The 21,816-nt window shown below is 42.0% G+C and overlaps 1 protein-coding gene across 1 annotated transcript in view; it reads left to right on the top strand.

Annotated features, from left to right (window-relative positions):
• Positions 1 to 11,466, top strand: part of gldc (glycine dehydrogenase (decarboxylating)) — a 195,755-nt gene extending 184,289 nt beyond the window's left edge. Inside the window, exons 24-25 of the mRNA XM_048527590.2 lie at positions 6,593 to 6,673; positions 10,769 to 11,466. Of these exons, the coding sequence (XP_048383547.1) occupies positions 6,593 to 6,673; positions 10,769 to 10,912 (225 nt within the window). The 3' untranslated portion in view covers positions 10,913 to 11,466. The remainder of the gene's footprint in view (positions 1 to 6,592; positions 6,674 to 10,768) is intronic.
• The last annotated feature ends 10,350 nt before the right edge of the window (positions 11,467 to 21,816 follow it).

Raw genomic sequence — 21,816 nt, 5'->3', positions numbered from 1 at the left:
CGTCCCCTCCCCCCACTGCATCCCAAAACCAGCCCAGCCTGTCTCTGCCTCCCTAACCTGTTCTTCCTCTCACCCATCCCTTCCTCCCACCCCAAGCCACACCTCCATTTCCTACCTACTAATCTTATCCCACCTCCTTGACCTGTCCGTCTTCCCTGGACTGACCTATCCCCTCCCTACCTCCACACCTATACTCTCCTCTCCACCTATCTTCTTTTCTTTCCATCTTCAGTCCGCCTTCCCCTCTCTCCCTATTTATTCCAGAACCCTCACCCCATCCCCCTCTCTGATGAAGGGTCTAGGCCCGAAACGTCAGCTTTTTTGCTCCTGAGATGCTGCTTCATCCAGCTGCACACTTTACTACAATGTCACTTGAGGGCTGCCTTTAAAAAAAAAATCTTCACGTAATTGGCAGTCAGCAATGCCTGATAAAACACATATTCTACCAACGCACCATGTGTTGAATGGGAAACTAGGGATACTGCACAAACAAATCCTTGTACAATGCAATAGTGTTCATACTGTAATTAGCCAATACTACACAGGATTTGTGCTTCAGATAGTTTCAGCATGCAGTCAGTAATTAAGTCTATCGATGGTATTATAATGTCTGTACGTTGTTATTGTATTGGGATAAGTACTCTGAATTCTGGTGTGTTGGTGGTATCTTTGGAATTCAGTTGAGAATTTTCTCTCTGGTTTCATAAGAGAGAAATATATTGTACTGTAGTCTCTCAACAATGAGCACATCAATGCAATCAAAGTGCATAATTTGTTAAATTAAAAACCTCTTCTCTTCACCTGATCACTAGTTAAGAGCCATTCCCTTTTCAGATCCAGATACTTCATATTGTTGCTTTATGAATTGTAGACAGTGTTCCAAAGAGGGATATGCAATCATCATCACATAAGACCATAAATCTCCTACTCTACTCATTTCATCCTTGCCTATGAGCTCATGGTTCAGCTCTTCAAGTGTCATTAGGCTTGAGGATTATCTCACTTGTAGATGTAGATAAGTCAAGAAGCCGACTTTTTATCTTAATTCGGAGTCACTTCCAATCCTTCGCAGACTGATGAGCAGTTTTAGTTTGTTGGTTTGTTGTAGGCAAGGGGCAGAGGTCAGACATTGTTGTGAAATTGTCTGCAATTAGATCATTGGTTGGAATATTTGTCTTGAATTTCAGCGCCAATAGAATGGTCATCCTGACCCAAATCTGTGTGGTTGAATGGAAGGGTTGTCACAGTCTCCCACTCAGATGTTTTCACTATGAATGACTTCAGAGTGAATTACGCAATCAGTTAGCAGTCATTTTCAAATGACAATGCAAAGGCATGATCTTACATTGCCTACAGTACACAGGAATTGCGACTCAGAAGATTATATTCTGTCAAGTTTGTCTTCTGCCGTCCTGGTATTTACAGGGTATAATGATGACATTTTTGATAGATTGTAGCAGTTAACCTTTATCCAAACTTTTTCCCATCAGGATCCCATGTCAAGGCTTGAATGTTTTTGAGTGGCTGGGTGGATGCCATACAGGGAAACGATCAGTAAGAGCAGGGGCTGAAGTTCAAAACAAAAATCCTAGAGAAACTTAGTAGATCTGGCACCATCTGTGGAGAGAGAAATGGATTAACGTATTGACTCTAATGTGGCTCCTCTCCAGAACTGGGAAAAGCTGATATTTATGCTGTTGTCAGAAGGGGGAAGATCAAGTGGAACAGGTAGACAAGGTTTGAGGAAATTTCATGGCTCCTTTTAAGAGTTCAGCATTTGGTGCTGCAGCCAGCTGTCAAGATTGAATTATTTTGACAGTTGGGGGGGGGTGTGGGGGGAGGAAGGAATATGAGGGTTTAAAGCTGTCTCACAGCTGTTCATTTTGTAGGAGGTCCATCGCGATAATCTGGAGTCGCAAACTCCATTTTGGGAAGCCCTATTTTATCAAGTGTCTACACCAAGCCTAAATGTGAGGGAAGGAAGTCCCAGTGGTGGTATAACTTAAAAGATCCCAATGGTGGGTAAATGCTCAAAAATTGTAGAAATCGTTCTAAAACCTTAGAAACCAAATTCCCAAATTGATGTGTTCCTCCAGAGCCACTCTTAATATACGGCATTTTTCAAATCACTCATGCAGAGAGGTCCAGGCTGCAGTACACAGTTAGTCAATTTCCTGTATTTAAAAAAAAGCACTGGAGAAATTGCACCCTTCAGTTCTAGTACTATTTGCACCAAACTTAGTGCAAATTGCAAACAGCTAGCAATGCAGGGAGTGCACTGAGACATCAAACCTCAGTGAATGAAGGGAAGGAAAAAAAAATTCCCTGAGAAAAAGAAAAATATTGGAGGAGTGTGAATTGGTCTTATCAGGTACAGGAAAAAGAAGCAAAGAGAGCACATAAAATTGAATTAAAAGCAAAATAAAGAATATACCAGAAAAACTAAGAAAAAGATTAAATTTTAAAATCACTGAGAAGAACTCATTACGTTCAGGAATAAGTTTGAGCAGGCCTATTGGTCTTATCACAAGATAATTAATCCAGAAATTTAGGTAAAGTTCTGGACACCTAGGTATTGATGACCATGAGATAACAAGGTGCAGAGCTGGGTGAACACAGCAGGCCAGGCAGCATCAGACGAGCAGGAAAGCTGACTTTTCGTGACCCAAAACGTCAGCTTTCCTGCTCCTCTGATGCTGCCTGGCCTGCTGTGTTCACCCAGCTCTACACCTTGTTATCTCAGACTCTAGCATCGGCAGTTTCTACTATCTTTATTGATTATAAACCTGTTTTGATTGTTGGAAAAACCCATCTCGTTCACTAATGTCCTTCAGGGAAGGAGATCTGCCATCCTCACCTGGGCAGGCCAAATGTGACTGCAAACCCTACAATAATGTGGTTGACTCTCAACTGCCCACTGATATGGCGTAGCATGTCACTCAGTTCAAGGGAAGTTAGGGACAGCAATAAATGCTGGCCAGCCAGTGATGCCCACATTCCACAAGTGAGTTAAAAGAAAAAGTCTTACTTGGGCCTGAGAGAGATTGATAGACGTTGCATCATCAATTACTTTGTTATTAAAAGGATACTCACACTGTTCATTAAGAATCCCAATTTACTGCGATGCAAATGCAAATGGAGTAAGCTCTGAATCTCCCCTTCATTTCAGTCTGGCAAGTAGCAGCATGGTGAACATTGGCCAGAACATTCCAGATTCATGACTCATGGTATATCTCTTCATCCACTGACAATTCTGGCTATATACTTGAGGAAGTCGGCAATCAGCCTCCTAATTCAATCATGGTTGATCTCATCTCTGCCCCAACTTCACTTTCCTGCCCACTCCAAATAACCCTTTAAACCAATATTAATTAAAAATCTACCTCCTCAAAATTATTCATGTCCCAGCATCCACCACACGCTGGGATAGTGAATTCCAGAAATTTAGCATCAAGTTTATCAAATCCATCTTTAATTCCTCCTCATCTCTGTTTTAAATCTATCACTCCTGAGCCTAAAACTATGACCTTTTGTTAAGGATTGCTGTATAAGTCAGTCATCTTTTGCAACTTATACATCTCAAATAGATCTTCTGTCATCCTCCTAATCTCTAGCGAGTATAAGGCATTAGATGTTCAATCTCTCAGGAAGATGTGTACAGTAATTTTCTGAAAAGTAATTTGATTATCTTTGAGTCAGTACGAACTGCTTTGTTAAGATCCTAGTCCACTTTGACTGTGCACCCAATGAAACAGGGGTTGAATTTCCCCAACTAGACTGGGATCTCGATGTCGGCTTCAACTTGAGGTCGAGAACCTGGCCTGGGATGGGAAGAATTTAGAGGAGGAGGTGATCCTGCTGAATGTGACCCCCTGTTGTGAAAGGAAAATTGTGTTTGACTGATTGGAATTGTTTGAGGCAGTAACGAGCAAGACAGATAAAGAGAACAAGTAAATAGTTGGATATCCAAGAACTATTTGGCACCTTCACAAAATAACAGCTTTTGATAGGTGAGTGGATATTAGACCATTGGGGTTAACTCATGGAAGGCAAAGTGTAGGTTTACATTAATATCCTTCAGGTAGAGGAAATGTAATTAGTGGATTGCTAGGACTTCAACTATTTACAATATACATCAATGACTTGGATGAAGGGACCAAAGGTATGATTGTTGGATGGCTGAGAACACCAAGATGGGCAGGAAAGGAAATTGCAAATAGGACACAAGGAGTCTACAAAGGGGTATAGGCAAGTTTAAGGAGTGTAAAAATGTGTGGCAGGTGGGGAATTATGTGGGTGAATGTGAATTTGTGCATTTTGGTAGAAAAAATACAAAAGCAGCATATGATTTAGATGGCGAGAGATCACAGAATACTCCGGTACAGAGAGAACTGTGCGCCCTGGTACATGAGCCACAAAAAGCCGAGGTGCAGTTTGAAAATAATTTGGAAGGCAAATAGAATGCTCATGTTTCTTGCAAAAGGAATGGGCTATAAATGTGTGGAAGTTTTGCTTGAATAGCAGCAGGAACTGGTGGGGCCACATCTAAGTACTGTATAGAGTTTTGGTTTCCATATTTAAAAAGAATTGAAACTTTGTTTTAAAGAGGAATGAAGCTCTTTATCTTTTACTCATCAAGGCTGAATGACAAGAAAATCAACTTAGAAAGGAAGCAACAATTTATACACTTTGAGGAGAGATTGCCAGTTGATTATTGGAGGTTGATTTGGCAATACACCAGGAGCTGTTCTCTGCCTTAGCTAATCAGTTAAATCCAACCAGGTAACTCAACGCTGATTGGTCAGAGAATTGCCACATGGAGGCATCTATGATTGGCAATCTCCATGGCCCTTTTTTCCAGTGAAAAATGTATAATGCCCCCGGACATACTCTTCCTAGCTACAAAACAGAATTATTGAAAAAGGATAAAATTACATTAAAGGCAATGTAGAGACAGTTCACATAACAGATTCCTGGAATGGGGTTTTCTTCTGGAGAAGTTTTGGACATTTCTAAAGAATATAATTCTGAAGGATCTTAGAAGGATGAGAGATGAAAATTCTTGCACTGTGGTACTAGTGACCCTACCTCTGAACCAGGAGGCCTAGGTTCAAGTCCCACCTATTCCAAGTTGTAATAACATCTCTCAATAGATTGGTTAGAAATTTTTTTGGACCCCGTATCTAATGAAGGATGTGCTGGCATTGGAGGGGGTCCAGAAGAGGCTTACAATAATTATTCTAGGGATGAAGAACTTAACGTAAGAGGAGTGGTTGAGCGCTGTTGGCTTTAAAATAATCAGAGGGTTAGATAGGGTGGATAGGGAGAGCCTTTTTCCTACAATGGTGACGGCGAGCACAAGGGGGCATAGCTTTAAATTGAGGGGTGAAAGATATAAGACAGATGTCAGAGGTAGCTTCTTTACTCAGAGTAGTAAGGGAATGGAACGCTTTGCCTGCAATGGTAGTAAGATTCGCCAACTTTAGGTACATTTAAGCCGTCATTGGATAAGCATATGGACGTACATGGAATAGTGTAGGTTAGATGTGCTTCAGATCGGTATGACAGGTCGACACAACATCGAGGGCCGAAGGGCCTGTACCGTGCTGTAATGTTCTATACGTTCACTCAATGGAGTTTAGAAGGATGAGGGGTATCTGATTTGAAACTTAGAATACTGAGAAGTCTTGGTAGAGTGAATGTGGAGATGTTTTCACAAGTAGGGAATAATAAGATTGGAGGTCACAGCCTCAGAATGAAAGGACAGCCCTTCCTAACTGAGATGAGGAATTGCTTCAGCCACAGTGTGGTTAATCTGTGGATCTCATTGCTGCAGAGGGCTGTGGAGACCAAGTCATTGAATTTAAGACAGAGATAGGTGCTTGATAATGGGATCAAGGGTATGGGGAGAAGGCAGGAAAATGGAGTTGAGAAATATGTCAGCCATGATCGAAAAGCAGAGCCAACTTAATGGGCTGAATGACCTAATTCAGCTCCTATGCCTTAAAATATTATAAATACCTAGAAGAATGAGAACTGATATTATTGAAACATATAAGGCTTTGAAGGGATTTGGCTGCTCAAAGGTTGTTTGCCCTTGTGGAGCAGACTAGAACTTGGGGGCACAGTTTAGAAATAAGGGACATCCCATTGAAGAGACAGATATAAAGAATTTATTGTCTGAATTTTCACTCTGAGGAATTCTCTTCCCCAGAAAGTGGTGGTCATTGAATATTCTTGATACTAAATTAGATAGACTTTTGATTGCCAAGGTTATAGGAGAAGGATAGGAAAAGTAACATTGAGGCCATAATCAGATCTTGGTCAACTGACAGAGCATACCCATGGATCCAAGTAGCCTACATCAGCTCTGATTTTATTTGTTCAAGCTAGATCTTTCTGTAGCTTATCCTGTTCAGCTTTTGGAGGGTACTGCCTTCATTATCTTCATATCATCCACAAATATAGCCATTGTACTTCTGACTCTTAGCAAGTGTATAAATTTCTACTGCAGTCTTTCTTCCCAGTTTTCCTGGTAGTGATTGTTGATCTTCTTTAAGAGTTAAGATGCACGTGTTATTTTCTTTTAAAGATGTCTCCACACACATTGGCTTGCATTGCTGCTCCTATTTGGGACCGTCCTTACACTCGAGAGCAAGCTGCATTCCCATTGGTAAGCCCATTTCTAAACATAAAGGCAGTTATATTAATCTTGGTCTCAATCTGTGTATAGTACTTAACATTGTTCCAGCAGCTCTATTTCTACAAGCATGGTAGCATGCCACTTCATGTGGCCCTTGTCTTTTATTGTGATCCATTTTTGGCTTTCTTTGATTACCTATTTCCCTTCTTAAACCCTTTTTTTGTTTGTATTTGAAGAGCAGGAAACAACATGGTTAAGAGCTCTGCTTCATGAGCCCAAACTTGTCATCAGCATGTTTCCCCAATTTTTAACCTGACCCACTTCCAAACTGTTATTCTTGTTAAAAATGTGCGTGTGTGGATTTTCTGTGCCCTGTTTGCACAATGTTTAGAAATTGCATACCACTCCAAGAAAATAGCCACTCTGGAATTTTTGCTAATCCTGCCAAGTAGGTTATTGTGGTTGTGTATATCCCTGTGTCTAAACATTCTTGGCTGTATAACTGACCTCAGTAGATACTGACACTGTTGCTTTATGTTGCGGCTTCAAGCCAGTCCAGCTGATGCTGTTAATGTCCACTTTGGAATGTTGCAAGGATCTTGATCTGAATAATTTGATATGGTTTGCTAGTGATAGCTAGTTTTAACCTGCATTCACAACTCTTTTCCAACACATCACTAGGTGACTCCACCTCTGCCTTTATTGCCAGTTTTTTTTTTGTTTTTGGGGGGGTAACTTCTTTTTAATTAAGGGGAGAAGAAAAGTGTATATTTTTCACTTGTAGGCAAAACCTGACTAGACAATGCTACTTCTCATTTTGTGGGTTTTAATCATTGCCTACTTCGTAAAAAATGGTTTCAGCTTTCACTAGTCCTGCAACCTATTGTTTTCACTGTATTTCAGAACTGGCAGATATTTGTCAGCTAAATTGTTTTGAACAAGGCAAATAGTCATGGAGTTGTACAGCACGAAAACAGACCCATCAGTCTAACTTGTCCATGCTGATCACATATCCTGATCTGACCTAGTCCCATTTGCCAGCATTTGGTCCTTCCTATTCATGTATCCATCCAGATGCCTTTTAAATGCTGTAATTGTACAAGCGCCACCACTTCCTCAGGCAGCTCACTCCATACACGCACCACCCTCTGTATGAAAAAGTTGCCTCTTAGGTTCCTTCTAAATCTTTCCCTCTCACCTTAATTCTATGCTCTCTGGTTTTAGACTCCCCTACTCTGGGAAAAAGATCTTAGCTATTCACCCTATCCATAATTCTACAAACTCCTATAAGGTCACCCCTCAGCCTCCAATGCTCCAGGGAAAATCGTCTCACCCTATTCAGCCTCTCCCTATAGCTCAAAACCTCAACCCCAGCAATATCCCTGTAAATCTTTTCAGAACCATTTCAAGTTTAACATCTTTCCTAAAGCAGGGAGACAGGAATTGCAGATAACAAGGAGTAGAGCTGGATGATCACAGTAGTAGTAGTAGTATCAGAAGAGCACGAAGGCTGACGTTTCAGGCCTAGACACTCCTTCAGAAATGGGGAAGGGAAGTCGATTCTGAAATAAATAGGGAGAGAGGGGGAGGTGGATAGAAGATGGATAGAGGAGAAGATAGGTGGAGAGGAGACAGACAGGTCAAAGAGGCGGGGATGGAGCCAGTAAAGGTGAGTGTAGGTGGGGAGTTAGAGAGGAGGTAGGACAGCCCAGGGAGGACAGACAGGGCAAGGGGGCAGGAAGAGGTTAGTAGGTAGGAGTTGGGGTGGGGCTTGAGGTGGGAGGATGGGAAAGGTGGGAGGAAGGACAGGTTAGGGAGGTGGGGACAAGCTGGGCTGGTTTTGGGATGTGGTAGGTGGAGGGAACAATTTGAAGCTTGTGTAGTCCACATTGATAACTTGGGCTGCAGGGTTCCCAAGGGGTATATGAGTTGCTGTTCCTGCAACGTTCGGGTGGCATCTTTGTGGCACTGCAGGAGGCCCAGGATGGACATGTCGTCGAAGGAATGGGAGGGGTGTTGAAATGGTTCGTGACTGGGAGGTGCAGTTGTTTAGTGTGAATTGAGTGTACGTGTTCCACAAAACGGTCCCCAAGCCTCCACTTGGTTTCCCTGATGTAGAGGAGATCACAACGGGTACAGTGGATGCAGTGTACACATTAACAGATGTGCAGGTGAACACCTGCTTGATGTGAAAAGTCTTCTTGGGGCCTGGGATGGAGGTGAGGGGGGAGGTGTAGGGGCAGGTGTATCACTTCCTGCAGTTACTGGTGTGATGGGGCTGGAGTGGAGTGTGGAGCAGACAATGGAATCACAGAGAGCGTGGTCCGTCCTGAAAGCAGACAAGGGTGGGGAGGGAAAAATGTCTTTGGTCGGGTCGGATTATAGATGGCGGAACTGTCGGAAGATGATGCATTGGATCCAGAGGTTGGTGGGCTGTTACAGGAGGATGAGGGGGATTCTGTTTTGGTTGTTATTGCGGAGAGGGGGTGTAAAGGGTTGAGATGCGGGAAATGCAGGAGACACGGTCGAGGGCGTTCTGGACCACTGAGGGGGGGGATGTTGCGGTCCTTGAAAAACAAGGACATCTCAGGTGCCCTCGACCGTGTCTCCTGCATCTCCCGCAACTCATCCGTCACACCCCCTCCCCAAAGTAACAACCAAAACAGAATCCCCCTCGTCCTTACGTACCACCCCACCAACCTCCGGATCCAACGCATCATCCTCTTCTGCCATCTGCAATCCGACCCCACCACCAAAGACACACTTCCCTCCCCACCCTTAGCTGCTTTCATGAGGGACCACTCTCTCCAGGACTCCCTTGTCTGCTCCACACTCCCCTCCAACCCTACCACACCTGGCACTTTTCCCTGCAACCGCAAGAAGTGCTACACCTGCCCCTTCACCTCACCCCTCGCCCCCATCCCAAGCCCCAAGAAAACTTCCCACATCAAGCAGATGTTCACCTGCACATCTGCCAATGTGGTATACTGCATCCACTGTTCCTGTTGTGGCCTCCTCTACATCGGGGAAACCAAGCGGAGGCTTGGGACTGCCTTTCAGAACAGCTACGCTTGGTTTGCACTAAACAACTGCACCTCCCAGTCACGAACCATTTCAACTCCCCTTCCCATTCCTTAGATGTCATGTCCATCTTGGGCCTCCTGCAGTGCCACAATGATACCACCGAAGGTTGCGGGTACAGCAACTCATATTCCGCTTGGGAACCTTGCAGCCCAATGGTATCAATGTGGACTTCACAAGCTTCAAACTGTCCCCTCCCCAAAACCAGCCCAGCTTGTCCCCTCCTCCCTAACCTGTCCTTCCACCCACCTATCCCCTCCTCCTGCCTCAAGCCCCACCCCCAACTCCTATCTACTAACATCTTCCCGCACCCTTGACCTGTCTGTCCTCCCTGGACTGACCTATCTCCTCCCTCCCTCCCCACCTACACTCACCTTTACTGGCTCCATCCCCGCCTCCTTGACTGATCTGTCTCCTCTCCACCTATCATCTCCTCTATCTATCTTCTATCCGCCTCCCCCTCTCTCCCTATTTATTTTAGAATCCCCTTCCCCTCCCCCATTTCTGAAGAAGAGCCTCGACCTGAAATGTCAGCCTTCCTGCTCCTCTGCTGCTTGGCCTGCTGTGATCATCCATCTCTGCACCTTGTTATCTCAGATTCACCAGCATCTGCAGTTCCTACTATCTCTGAGACCACTTATTGCACACAGTTTTCTCAAATTGGCCTATCCAATGTCCTGCACAGCTGCATCATGACATCCCAACTCCTATACTCAATGGTCTGACCAGAGAATGCTAGAGAAATTCAGCTGATCTCATCATCTGTAGACAGCGAAACCAAGTTAATCTTTTGAGTCTAGTATGATACATCAAAACTTCTGCAGAGTTCCGAAGAAGATGTGCATCAAACTAAAAATGTTAACTGTGTTTCTCTCTCCCTAGATGCCGCCTGAACTGCTGAGCTTCTCCAGCATTCTCTGTTTTTGTTCCATATTTCTAGCTTCTGCAGAATTTTGTTTTTATACTTTAATTATCTCTTGACTCTCGGATTATTGACATGTTTGTATCATTAAGTATACGTATCTAAAACATACTGTTTTTCAGCAATTTGTGAAACCAGAAACCAAATTTTGGCCGACAGTTGCTCGAATTGATGACCTGTATGGAGATCAACACTTGGTCTGTTCCTGCCCACCTATGGAAGCTTATGAATCACCCTTCACGGAGCAGAAGCGAGCTTCATCGTAAGCTTCATCATGGAATGAATTTTTGTTTTGCAGGTGTTAGGTTCAATGAATAATTGCAGTCAGTAATACCCAACTATATGATTTTTTTTCTTTTTGTTGTTTTGTTTTACAAATCAAGAACTGGCAAGTCAAATATCTCAATTTGTAATAAAACAGCTGCTATTGGTTTCTTAAAAAGTAGACACTACTTCTAAGCCACACTGCAGCTGATGGTATTCCATGGCTCAAAATTGAGCAGCATTGAGTTGGTTAAGTGGCCTTCGTCCTGTGCACTTTTCTTGCCTTGAGTTGAGAACCATCCTGGTTGCGGATGTATTGGAACTGTAATGTAGTGTATTCACTATAGCGTGCTGCTCCTCCAACAACACTCAGACCATGTACTGACTGAGTAACAAAGTGGTCCTAGAAGGTAGTATTTTTAAGGTTTACTTTGGATGTTCTTGTTTGTAATTGCCAATACTTCTATAACTGTAACCAGCATTACCTGGTTAATAGAAATTAAAAATAATGTAAATTTGAACTGTCTTATCATTCCAATAAAATTTCTTGAATTGATTTTCATAGGTTTTCACTTAGCTCTGGTGAGAAGATTGTTGGTAGTTCTAATGTTCAATCCATTCGCTTTTCACATTAAGTAGCTTTCATGCATCCCAAATGTATTCTTTCCATAAATACTTTATGGGGTGTCACAGAGACATATAGTCCAGAAGAGGACTTTTAGCTCATAGAATCTTTGCCGACCTATCCACACTGATCCTACTTTCCAGACTTGGTCAATGGCTTTGAATGTCATGACGTTACAAATGCTCATCTACAATTTTTTTTAATCTTTGTCATCTTTCCTGCCACTACTGACCTCCCAGGCAGTGCATTCCTGATTCCTTTGGGTGAAAATAAATAAATTCCCTCCAATCTCCTGCCAACCTCCTTCCCTTCACCTTACAATTCCCCTTAGCTGATAGGTCAATAACAATGGGGGAAAATTTTATCAGAGATAATGGGAACTGCAGATGCTGGAGTATCCAAGATAATAAAGTGTGAAGCTGGATGAACACAGCAGGCCAAGCAGCATCTCAGGAGCACAAAAGCTTTTGTGCTCCTGAGATGCTGCTTGGCCTGCTGTATTCATCCAGCTTCACACTTTATTAGCTAAGGGGAATTGCTGCTTTATATTCATCCTGGAAATGCCCCTCTTTATCTTATACAATTCCATCAGATCCCCTCTTGGCCTTCAGTATTGTAAGAAAGCAAAAACAAACTGAGCCTATCCAGCCTGACTTCATAGCCAAAATGCTGTAACACAGGTGGCATGCTAGCACATCTCCTCTTCACCTTCCCTCCAGTGCAATCACATCCTTTTTACATGCAGTGACCAGAACTGCACCACAATACTCCAGCTGTGGCCTAACCAAAGTCCTGTACAGCACTAACAAAACCTCTCTGCTTTTATAATCTATGCCATGACTGATAAAAGCAGGTGTCTATATGCCGCCTTAAACACTCAATTAACCCTTCCTGCAATCTTTAGGAAACTGTGGACAAGCAATCAAAGATTCTTCTGTTCCTCTGAGCGTGTTAATGTTCTGCCATTCATCAAGTACTCTCATATCTTGTTACTTCATTTAAAGTGCATCATTTCTCACTTTTCGGGGTCAAGTTCTATCTGCCCATCAGATCTTTTCAATTACCATGGCTGCAGGGACAAAACATTAGATGGGCACCAGAAGGAAGTCAAAAGCTAAATATTGCAGATTCCAGATATCTGAAACAAAAACTGAGCACCAAAGAAATTCAGCTGGTCTGTGGAGAGAGAAACAGATAACATTTTGAGTCTGTGATTTTCCGTCAGAACTGAGCTATTGTTAGAAATGGAGTAGGCATTGAACATGTGAAAATGAAGGGGACAGCAAAAAAGCACAAAAGGTATTCTGTGTTGATTATATATAGTTAAATCCACCCTGTTAGTGCCATGGTATCTGTTGTCATTTCAGCTGGAATCATCCGCGATGCTTTTGGTAGATTCACTGCCACCAATCCTTCTTACTGATATTAGCCGAAGTTACTGATATCAGGTCACAAAATCACCAAATTGTTACAGTGCAGAAGGTGGCCAATAGGCCCATCATGTCAATATTGGTTCCGTTATCCATCCCTGCCATTTGTCTATATCGCCGCACACCATTTCTAACCATATAATCGTTCAATACCCTGTTGAATGCTTCACTTGAACCTGCCTCCACCACATTTCCAGGCAGTGCAGTAGATCCTAACCACTCGCTGTATGAAAAAGGTTTTCCTAACATCACCCCTGCTTTGTTTGCGCTTTAAATCTGTACCTCTTTTGTTCTTTTTACATGTGGGAACAGCTTCTCCTGTATACTCCACCTAGTTCCAATCATGATTTTTGAAAGACTCAATCGGATCTACTCTCAGCCTTTTCTCCAAGGAAAACTATCCCACCTTGCTGAGCCTATCCTCATAACTGAAGTTTCTTATTCCTGAAACCATTCTTATATTCCGTACTTTCACCAATGCGTTCACAACTGTCCTATAATGTGGCACCTGCAATTTTTCACAATATTTTGCCTAAGATCTAACAAGTGTCTTATATAAGTTTAATATCACTTCTTTGCTCTCGTGCTTATGACCCTATTAATAAAGCCAAGAACACTGTGCTTTATAACGTCCACCTGCCTTGCCACCTTCAATGATTTATGGACATCTACACCCAGGTTCCTCTGCAATTGTACCCCCTATTTTATATTGTCTTTCAATGTTATTTTTAAATAAAGTGTATCCTCACACACTTAGAACATAGAACAATACAGCGCAGAACAGGCCCTCTGGCCCTCAATGTTGTGCCGACCTGTGAACTAATCTAAGCCCCTCCCCCTGCACTATCCCATCATTATCCGTATGCATTGTACCTCAACTATCACCTGTCTGCCCCCCACCAACTTGACAATGTTCTTTTGGAGTTCCACACTGTACTCCTCGCAGTTTATAATTCTTCCAAGTTTCATGTCATCTACCATGTGGAGAATGCCCACACAAAGTCCTCAGCAGAAGATTGAACCAATCTTGTTAAATGTTTATGAAGTTTATTACATTGTTACATCACCACTGAAATATGAGACATCAGGCTCAACTTAAGGGTAGATGCAAATTCCTGATTGTTACTTAGAGTTAGCACTTGGAACTGGTAGTGCAAAGCCCAGTTAGCTCTTTCTGGTCGGCAGATCTCACGATGTATGTTAACGTTTTGCGGTGCTAGCTGTTTTAAACTGTATGTGACAGGCAGGAGGGCAAGAGAGGTTAAATGACAAAGTACAAAAGCCACAGAGGATGTCAATGAGCAAAGTATATGTGCTCTCTAAGTGATATAAATATCTGCCTCAAGTTTGGAATTCTACTGAAGATAGTTTGCAACCTCTGTCAAAATTTAATGTGGAGAGACAAGTCCTGTGCACAAGCTGCTTATTTGGATGTTTGGGCTTAATCAGATGACAGATGCCTTTATCGTACCTGATTCTCCTGAGACTATAAGGAGCCTTTCAAAGTGCTCGCCATGTTGTTTGATTGTCAAAGCATTTTTTCTGTTCACCACCTTTAAGAAAGCACGCTCTCTAGCACCAGTAGGGCAACCTTTCTTTAAAAAATCCTCCGAAGCAGCAATTAAAAACAGCAGATACTCTTTCACAATGTTGTTATACTTACATTTTTGTCTTTGCCCAGCAACAGTTGTGTTTAAGAACACACCAGTAACTTGCTGTCTAGGGGTTAGACATGTTCAATCAGGTATTTGGAATATTTTCTTGTAAGAGCTGAGGTGTCAGCTATCAGGCAGCCCACCACCTGTTTTGGCTTATTCTGCCCTATTGTGAACCATTTGATCCTGGAATGACAGAAAGGGAGGGATTGAGGGAGATGAAAGTGGGTGACACAGCTGGTAGTGCTAGCGCAGTGGGGGAAATGTCACTTATTGTTTCGAGTGAGAGAATAGGCAATGCAGAGGGCATGTGGTGTTAGTGGTGTTGGGGGTTGGTGTGGATGAGTGAGTGTGAGGGAAGATCTTGCAGGTGATAGAATAATAGAGCATGAGCCTTGTTGGGAGGTGGGTAAAGTAGCAGAGAGAAAATAGTAGAACTTATGCTGGCCAAGTAGCCATGGACATTGACCTTCCTAGAGTGCTGGGCATTTCTCCAGATGCTAAGATTGCACTGACTTGGATAGCAGCCTCCGGCTAGGGTTTGATGTGGCCTCCCAGGGCAAAAGGTTGACCCTTTTTGACATCCACAACGATCTCCAGGTACCTTTGCTAAAAGCAGGGTGCAAATTTTCAGTTGTCTGCCTTGTCCAGGGCAAATGTCAGTTGCTGTTCAGGACAGCTTGCTTGGGTGCTCAGCAGCCTTTCAAAGATGAGTTCATTCTGGCAGTGAGGAGTTTCTGTGGATACAGTGAGTAGTCATACTGCTCTCTGTCAGACAAGAGCATTGCCTTGGGGCAGGATATGTAGTCAGTGAGGCAAGCTTGGGCCAATGTAGTGAGAAATCTCACTGAGACATGTGGAGAGATCTTCCATGAAGTTTGACAAAATTGACATGGCCAAAATATGACAAAACTGAGACCTATGATTCCATTCTATGAACTCAGCCAGTTTTTGATTGCCTGTGAAACTGTGAAGCCTATTAAACTCCTGAAGAGGCATGATTTTATTCCTTCTCAAGATGTGGATATTACAGGGAAGCATTTGTTACCCATCTCAAATTGCCCTTGATCTGAATGCCCTGCTGGGCTCTTTCAGTGGACATTTATGATTCAACTACATTACTATGGGTCTGGAGTTACATATGCATCAGACCTGGTAAGAACAGAGAGTTTCCTTCTCTAAAGGACATTAGAGAACCAGATGGTTTTTTAACAAAATAGCTCCATGGTCACCATCGCTGATACTCTGCATTAATTCCAAACTTACTGATTGACTTTAAAGTCTACCATTTGCTATAGAGAGATTTGAACCGTTCTCCACACTTCTGGACTACTAGTCCAGTGCCAGTGACAATATGTCATTGGATCCTGAATTTTCCCCACACACAAATATACGGGCAAGTGTTTGAGAAGAGGCTACCAGCCTTTCCCCATTTTGTCACTGTTGCAATCTCCCACATTGCTCATTTCCCCAACAATGCTCCCTTGTGACAGGGGCAAAAGAATATGCCTGTGACTGATTCTTGAAAAAAACACTTGTGAAACTCCATTCAATGTCTGCATGACTCATCAGGAAAACTTCAGAAGAACATTGTAATCTGTTTTGTCATAATCACAGCTAACGAGTAACTGGGCCTTTTTAACCAGCAATGTCCTGTCAGAGATTTGTTAACCTCCTTTCTAAGTGATCATAGTGACAATGTACTTAGTACATAACCTGGTCCTTGTCTCTAGAGATTGAAATAAATACTTTTTCACACTGCCTACGCATCTCTAGTCTTAAAATCCTTCATTTCAAATATTCTATGTAACCAAGCAGTGTCCAGTTCCTTGCCTAAAACTCATCAGTGACATCACCTCCAAAATAAAGGAATTTTGTAGTTTAACTACATAATTAAGAGCTCTAACATCTGATACCAGCTGGTCACCTCTCCAGAACTGTCTGGAGAACATTGATAATCTTCACAATATATGGACCAAAGCCTTATTCAATTGTTCCAAATAAACAAGAAATAATGCATGTAGCTAAGCAAGAGGTTAAAAAAAAGTGAGTATTCATCACCTGGAGGGTGAAACTGGGATATTTCCTGAGATATCAAAGAGTCCCTACTGTGTGGACAGACACCATTTGGCCCATCAAATCTGAACTGACTCTCCAAACGGCATTCCACCAAGATCCAGCCTCTTACTGTATTTCGTAACCTTGCATTTCCTGTGGTCAATCCACCTAACATGCAAATCTTTGGACTATGGAAGGAAGCTGAAGCACCTGGAGGAAACCCACACAGACAGGGGGAGAGAATGTGCAAGCTCCTCACAGACAGCCACACAAGGCTGAAATCAAACCCAGATCCCTGGCGCTGTGAGACAGCGGTGCTAACCACTGAGCCACCATCATAACAGAATGCAATGAACACTTTGAAAAAGGGATTTTGTTAGCTGTCGACTGCAGAAAAGAAACAGAAAGTACCCCAAGAAGAGTAGAAAAATAATAGGCAAAAGAGAGGAGGTACTTAAAACAATTTCATTCACTAGAGAAAATGTACTTGAGAAAACAAACCTGATGCCTTTGTCTTTGGGTCCCAAAGGAAGTGATTGTGGAAATATTGGATACAGCAATTGTGACCTTTTAAAATTCTTTAGGTTCTGGAAAGATCCTGTGGATTGAAAACATACAAAGGTAAGCCTCTATTCCCAAGAGAGGAAGGAGACAGAAAGCTGGCAACCAGAGGCCACTTAACCTAACATCTGTCTTTGAGAAAATGCTAGAAATCATTTTGAAAGATACAGCCACTAAACATTTAGAAAATCACAAAACAATCAGGTAGTGTCAACATGATTTTGTGAAAGGGAAATTGTTTTTGATATGACTACTAGCAGGTGAAATAATTGAATTTGTAGAAGCCGTTTGATAAGGTTACGCAAAGGTTTTTGAAAGAGATGCTATTGAGGATGATGTACCAGCACAGACAAAAGAGTGCCTAATTAACAGGTAACAGTGAATCCAGATAAATGAGTTAATTTCAGATTGAACAACTAAGTAAGTAACACAGTGCTACAGGGGTCAGTGCTGGGGTCTCAACTGTTCATGATCGGTGATAAAGATTGGATGAAGGGAGTATCTGTATTGTAGCAAATTTGTTGACAATATAAAGATAGGAACACAAGTTATGAGGAGGATACAAAGAATTTACAAAGAGAAATAAGGAAGGTACATAACTGAGAAAACTTTGGCAGAAGGAATATAATTTTCGCCACTTTTGCAGAAAGAATAGAAAAGCAAAATATTATCAAAATGGAGACAAACAGTCAAATGTTACAGTACAGAGATTCCAAGTGCATAAATCAAAAAGTGTTAAGGGGTACATACAGCAAGTGATTAGAAAAGCTAATGGGAATGTATTATAAAAGTCATGAAGTCTTGAGCAATTTCAGCTGTGTCCATTTTATGTCTATTTACTTAAGGAGGAGCACACATACACTGAATGTAGTTTTGAAAAGGTTCACCAGGCTGGCCCAAAGGGTAAAGTGCACTTAAGAAAAAGAATTGAGCAGGTTGTGCCTTTCATTATTGGAGTTTGGAAGAATGAGAGGTACTTTTATTAAAATGTAAGATACTGAGGGGTTGGCGGTAGAGGGGTTGAAAGAATGTTTCCTCTCTCGGGAAATCTACAAAAATGGTACCATTTTAAAAAAGGAGGTCTCCCATTTAAGTTGGAGATGAGGAGGAATTTCTCCTCTTGGAGGATCATTGATATTTAGAATTCTGTGTCTCAGAGAACAACGGAGTGGTTAACTATGTTTATGGTTGAGTTACGTAGATTTTTGATTTACAAGGGAATCAAAGATTATGGAGGTAGATAGGGAAAATGGGTTAAAGCCACATATTCAGATAAGATTTTAGTGAATATTATAGTAGGCATGATGGGCTGAATGGCTTACTTAGGTTCCGTTTTCCTATTTATATCATATCACTGTACTGAAGAATTGACCATTCTCCAAATCTAAGCCTTCATACACTGTATAAACTTAGTAATATTGGATCAAGTTTTTTTTATAGTTTCAATATTCTTGATAGTCACATATCATATACTGTGCTATCAGGTTAGTTTGTCAACAAACGTCGATATTGACATCTGCACTTCATGTTTGCTTCCTTTTTTCCCTTAATTGTGGTCCTTGCTTGTTTTATCAATCTAGCACGGGGCTTTTGCCCAAAGCATTAGCCGTAGGACTTGGAACTGAGGGAAGAGGCAACTTTGCTGTACTCATTGGTTTTAGAATATGATGGTAGTTTGACCAACCCTCAAAATTCATCGTAAAGCATTTGCAGTTGGCATCCATTTACTACTGCACTGCCATTCTGATACCCTCCCAACTTTTTTCCATTAGAAAGCAATTAAGTGGGTCATGTAAGGTAGCTGAGTCTTGTCGTCTTCTGCATTTGACCACATGATGAGGTCCATTTGACATAGGGACAGCTAAAATCAACCATGAAGTTACACTGTTTTACTGATCATCTAATCCTCTGCCCCACAACAAGAATCCATTCCAAACTCTGTCCCAGCATTTAGTCAGATGAGAAAGACAAGAAGCGTAGGTGCAGGTAGCCAAGAAGCAGATTATTACTTCCCTAAGAAAGGCTTTGAGAATTGGGAAGATGGTGCTATCACTGGATTAGTGATCCAGGCAGCCACAATGACTGCTCTGATGACATGGATTCAAATCCCATCATGGCAGCTTGTGGGATCTAAATTAGTTTGAATAAATCAGGCATTGAAAGCTGGTCTCAGTCATGGTAAACATGTAACAAGCATCACTTGTTGTAAAAGCTAATCTGGTTTACCATGTTCCTTTTAGGGAAGGAAATTTGCCGATCCTGCCCAGTCTGGCCTACGTATGACTCCACTCTCACATCAATGAGACTGTCTCTTAAAACTGCCCTTTGAAATGGCCTCACAAGCTATTCAATTCAATGTCATTTAGGGATGGCCAACAAATAGTGGCTTTACCATTGATGCCCATTTCTCTTTTATTTTAAAAGCCCATGTCTTCTTGGATTGTCATAGCAAACTCATTACTAAAGAGTAGTTCAAACTTGTCTTGATGTCTGAATAAAAACAGGTTTGAAAATGCAACTGCAGAGCATGATAAATGCTCGGGACAAGAAATGGCTTGTTGCCTGATAGGAGACAGGTTGCCAAAGCATGACATACCACTGTACAACAGAAGGATTGAGCTATATGCTTAACAGAGTTTGCTCATGCACTTTAGAGTTGAAAAATGGGAGTCAGTGAACATGATTAACGTGGATTTTCAAAAGGCTTTGATAGGTTCCCCATGAGAGGTTAACATATAAGATTAAAATACATGGTATTCGGGGGTAGTGTACTGATAGAGAACTAGTTGGCAGGAAACAAAGAGTGGGAACAAATGGGACTTTTTCCAAAAGGCAGGCAGTTACTCATGGGATCAGTACTTGAAACTCAGCTACTCACATTATATATTGATTTGGATGAGAGAACGAAATGTAATATTTCAAAGACACAAGCCAAGTGGGAGGGTTAGCTGTGAGGAGGATGCAGAGGTACTTCAATGTGAGTTGGACAAGTTAGTGAATGTGCAAATGCACGGCAGGTAAGCATAATGTGGATAAATGTGAGGGCACATTCCAAGCTGAGGGACACACTGAAACTTGGTGCAGTTGCAGCAGAGGTGCACTAGGGAAAGACCACTGTCTGAGGTCTCCCTGCTGAAGGTAAATGGGAGTCCATTCAGTATCGAATCTTCCCATTGTCTCAATATATGTAAATATTAGTGTTATATCTGTAAGAGAGGTGTTTGGTTTTTTTGGATAGAGTCAAAGACCAATGCTTTTGTTTATTTACTTGATACACAACTGTACAGAACCGATTCCAAGATCTCCAGCATCGGCACCTCTGATGCTGCTTGACCTGCTGCGTTCATCCAGCTCTATACCTTGTTATCTATGCACAGAACCAAATTGCTTTTGTGACAACGTACGTAAGATCATAGATCATAGAATCCCTAAGGTGTGGAAATAGGCCCTTCAGCCCAACAAGGCCACACTGACTGTCAGACCATCCACCCAGACCTATCCCCCTATAACCCACCTAATCTACACATCCCTAGATACTATGGGCAATTTAGCATGGCCAATCCACCTACCCTGTGTGATTTTGGACCATGGGAGGAAACCGGAGCACTCAGAAGAAACCCATGCAGACACAGGGAGAACATGCCAACTCCACACAGACAGCTGCCCAAGGCTGGAATTGAATCCTGGCTCCTGGTGCTGTGAGGTAGCAGTGAGCAACCGTGCCACCTATATTTTTGAGTAAAAAATAGTGCGGTTATCCACTTTGGTAACAAAAACAAGGCAGATTATTCATTGAATGGCGTTAGATTTGGAAAGGGGAAAGTACAACAGGACCTGAGCGTCTGTGAGATCACGTTCAAAGAACCAGAAGACCAGGATCGTTGTGTGGCAAAAATAGCCTCTTTATTGCATATCCACAGCTACACGATGTAGGGTGAAATAGAATTCCCAAAATAATAGCTCAAGACCAGCCATTTTATACCAAATTCAAGCACACACTAACATTCTAACATTTGAGTGTTAAGCAGCAGATATTGTACAAAAACTGTTTTGCAGGAAATTGAAGATGGTTTAAACATGTGCTAAATGTTACCGATTATTGCTGAGTGTAAATGGTTATTTTGTGAGATTAGAGTGTCTGTCTGGTTTGACCTTGTATAATTCAAAAGGTGTTATTCTTGTTATCTTTAAGGTTAGAATTCTAAACTTAGAAAAAGGCATCTTGTGATTTTTTTTAAAAGTCTGAGTTCCCAACAGATTTGACTGTCAGTGGTTTTTATTTAGTAAAAAATAAAAACCAAAAGCACTGCAGGTGCTCTAAATCAGGAACAAAAACAAAGTTGCTGGAAAAGCTCTGCAGGTCTGGCAGCATCTGTGAAGGAGAAAACAGAGTTAAAGTTTCAGGTCTGGTGACCCTTCCTCAGAACTGAACTGAGGAAGGGTCACTGGACCTGAAATGTTAACTATGTTTTCTCCTTCACAGATGCTGCTAGACCTGCAGAGCTTTTCCAGCAACTTTGTTTTTGCTCCTGTTTTTATTTACTATCACTTGTTTAGTTAGTTTCATGGTTACATCC

The sequence above is a fragment of the Stegostoma tigrinum genome, chromosome 3, assembly GCF_030684315.1.
Source record: "Stegostoma tigrinum isolate sSteTig4 chromosome 3, sSteTig4.hap1, whole genome shotgun sequence".
NCBI lineage: Eukaryota > Metazoa > Chordata > Chondrichthyes > Orectolobiformes > Stegostomatidae > Stegostoma > Stegostoma tigrinum.
Note: the sequence above shows the minus strand (reverse complement) of the source record. Positions and strands in the feature narration are given on the sequence as shown.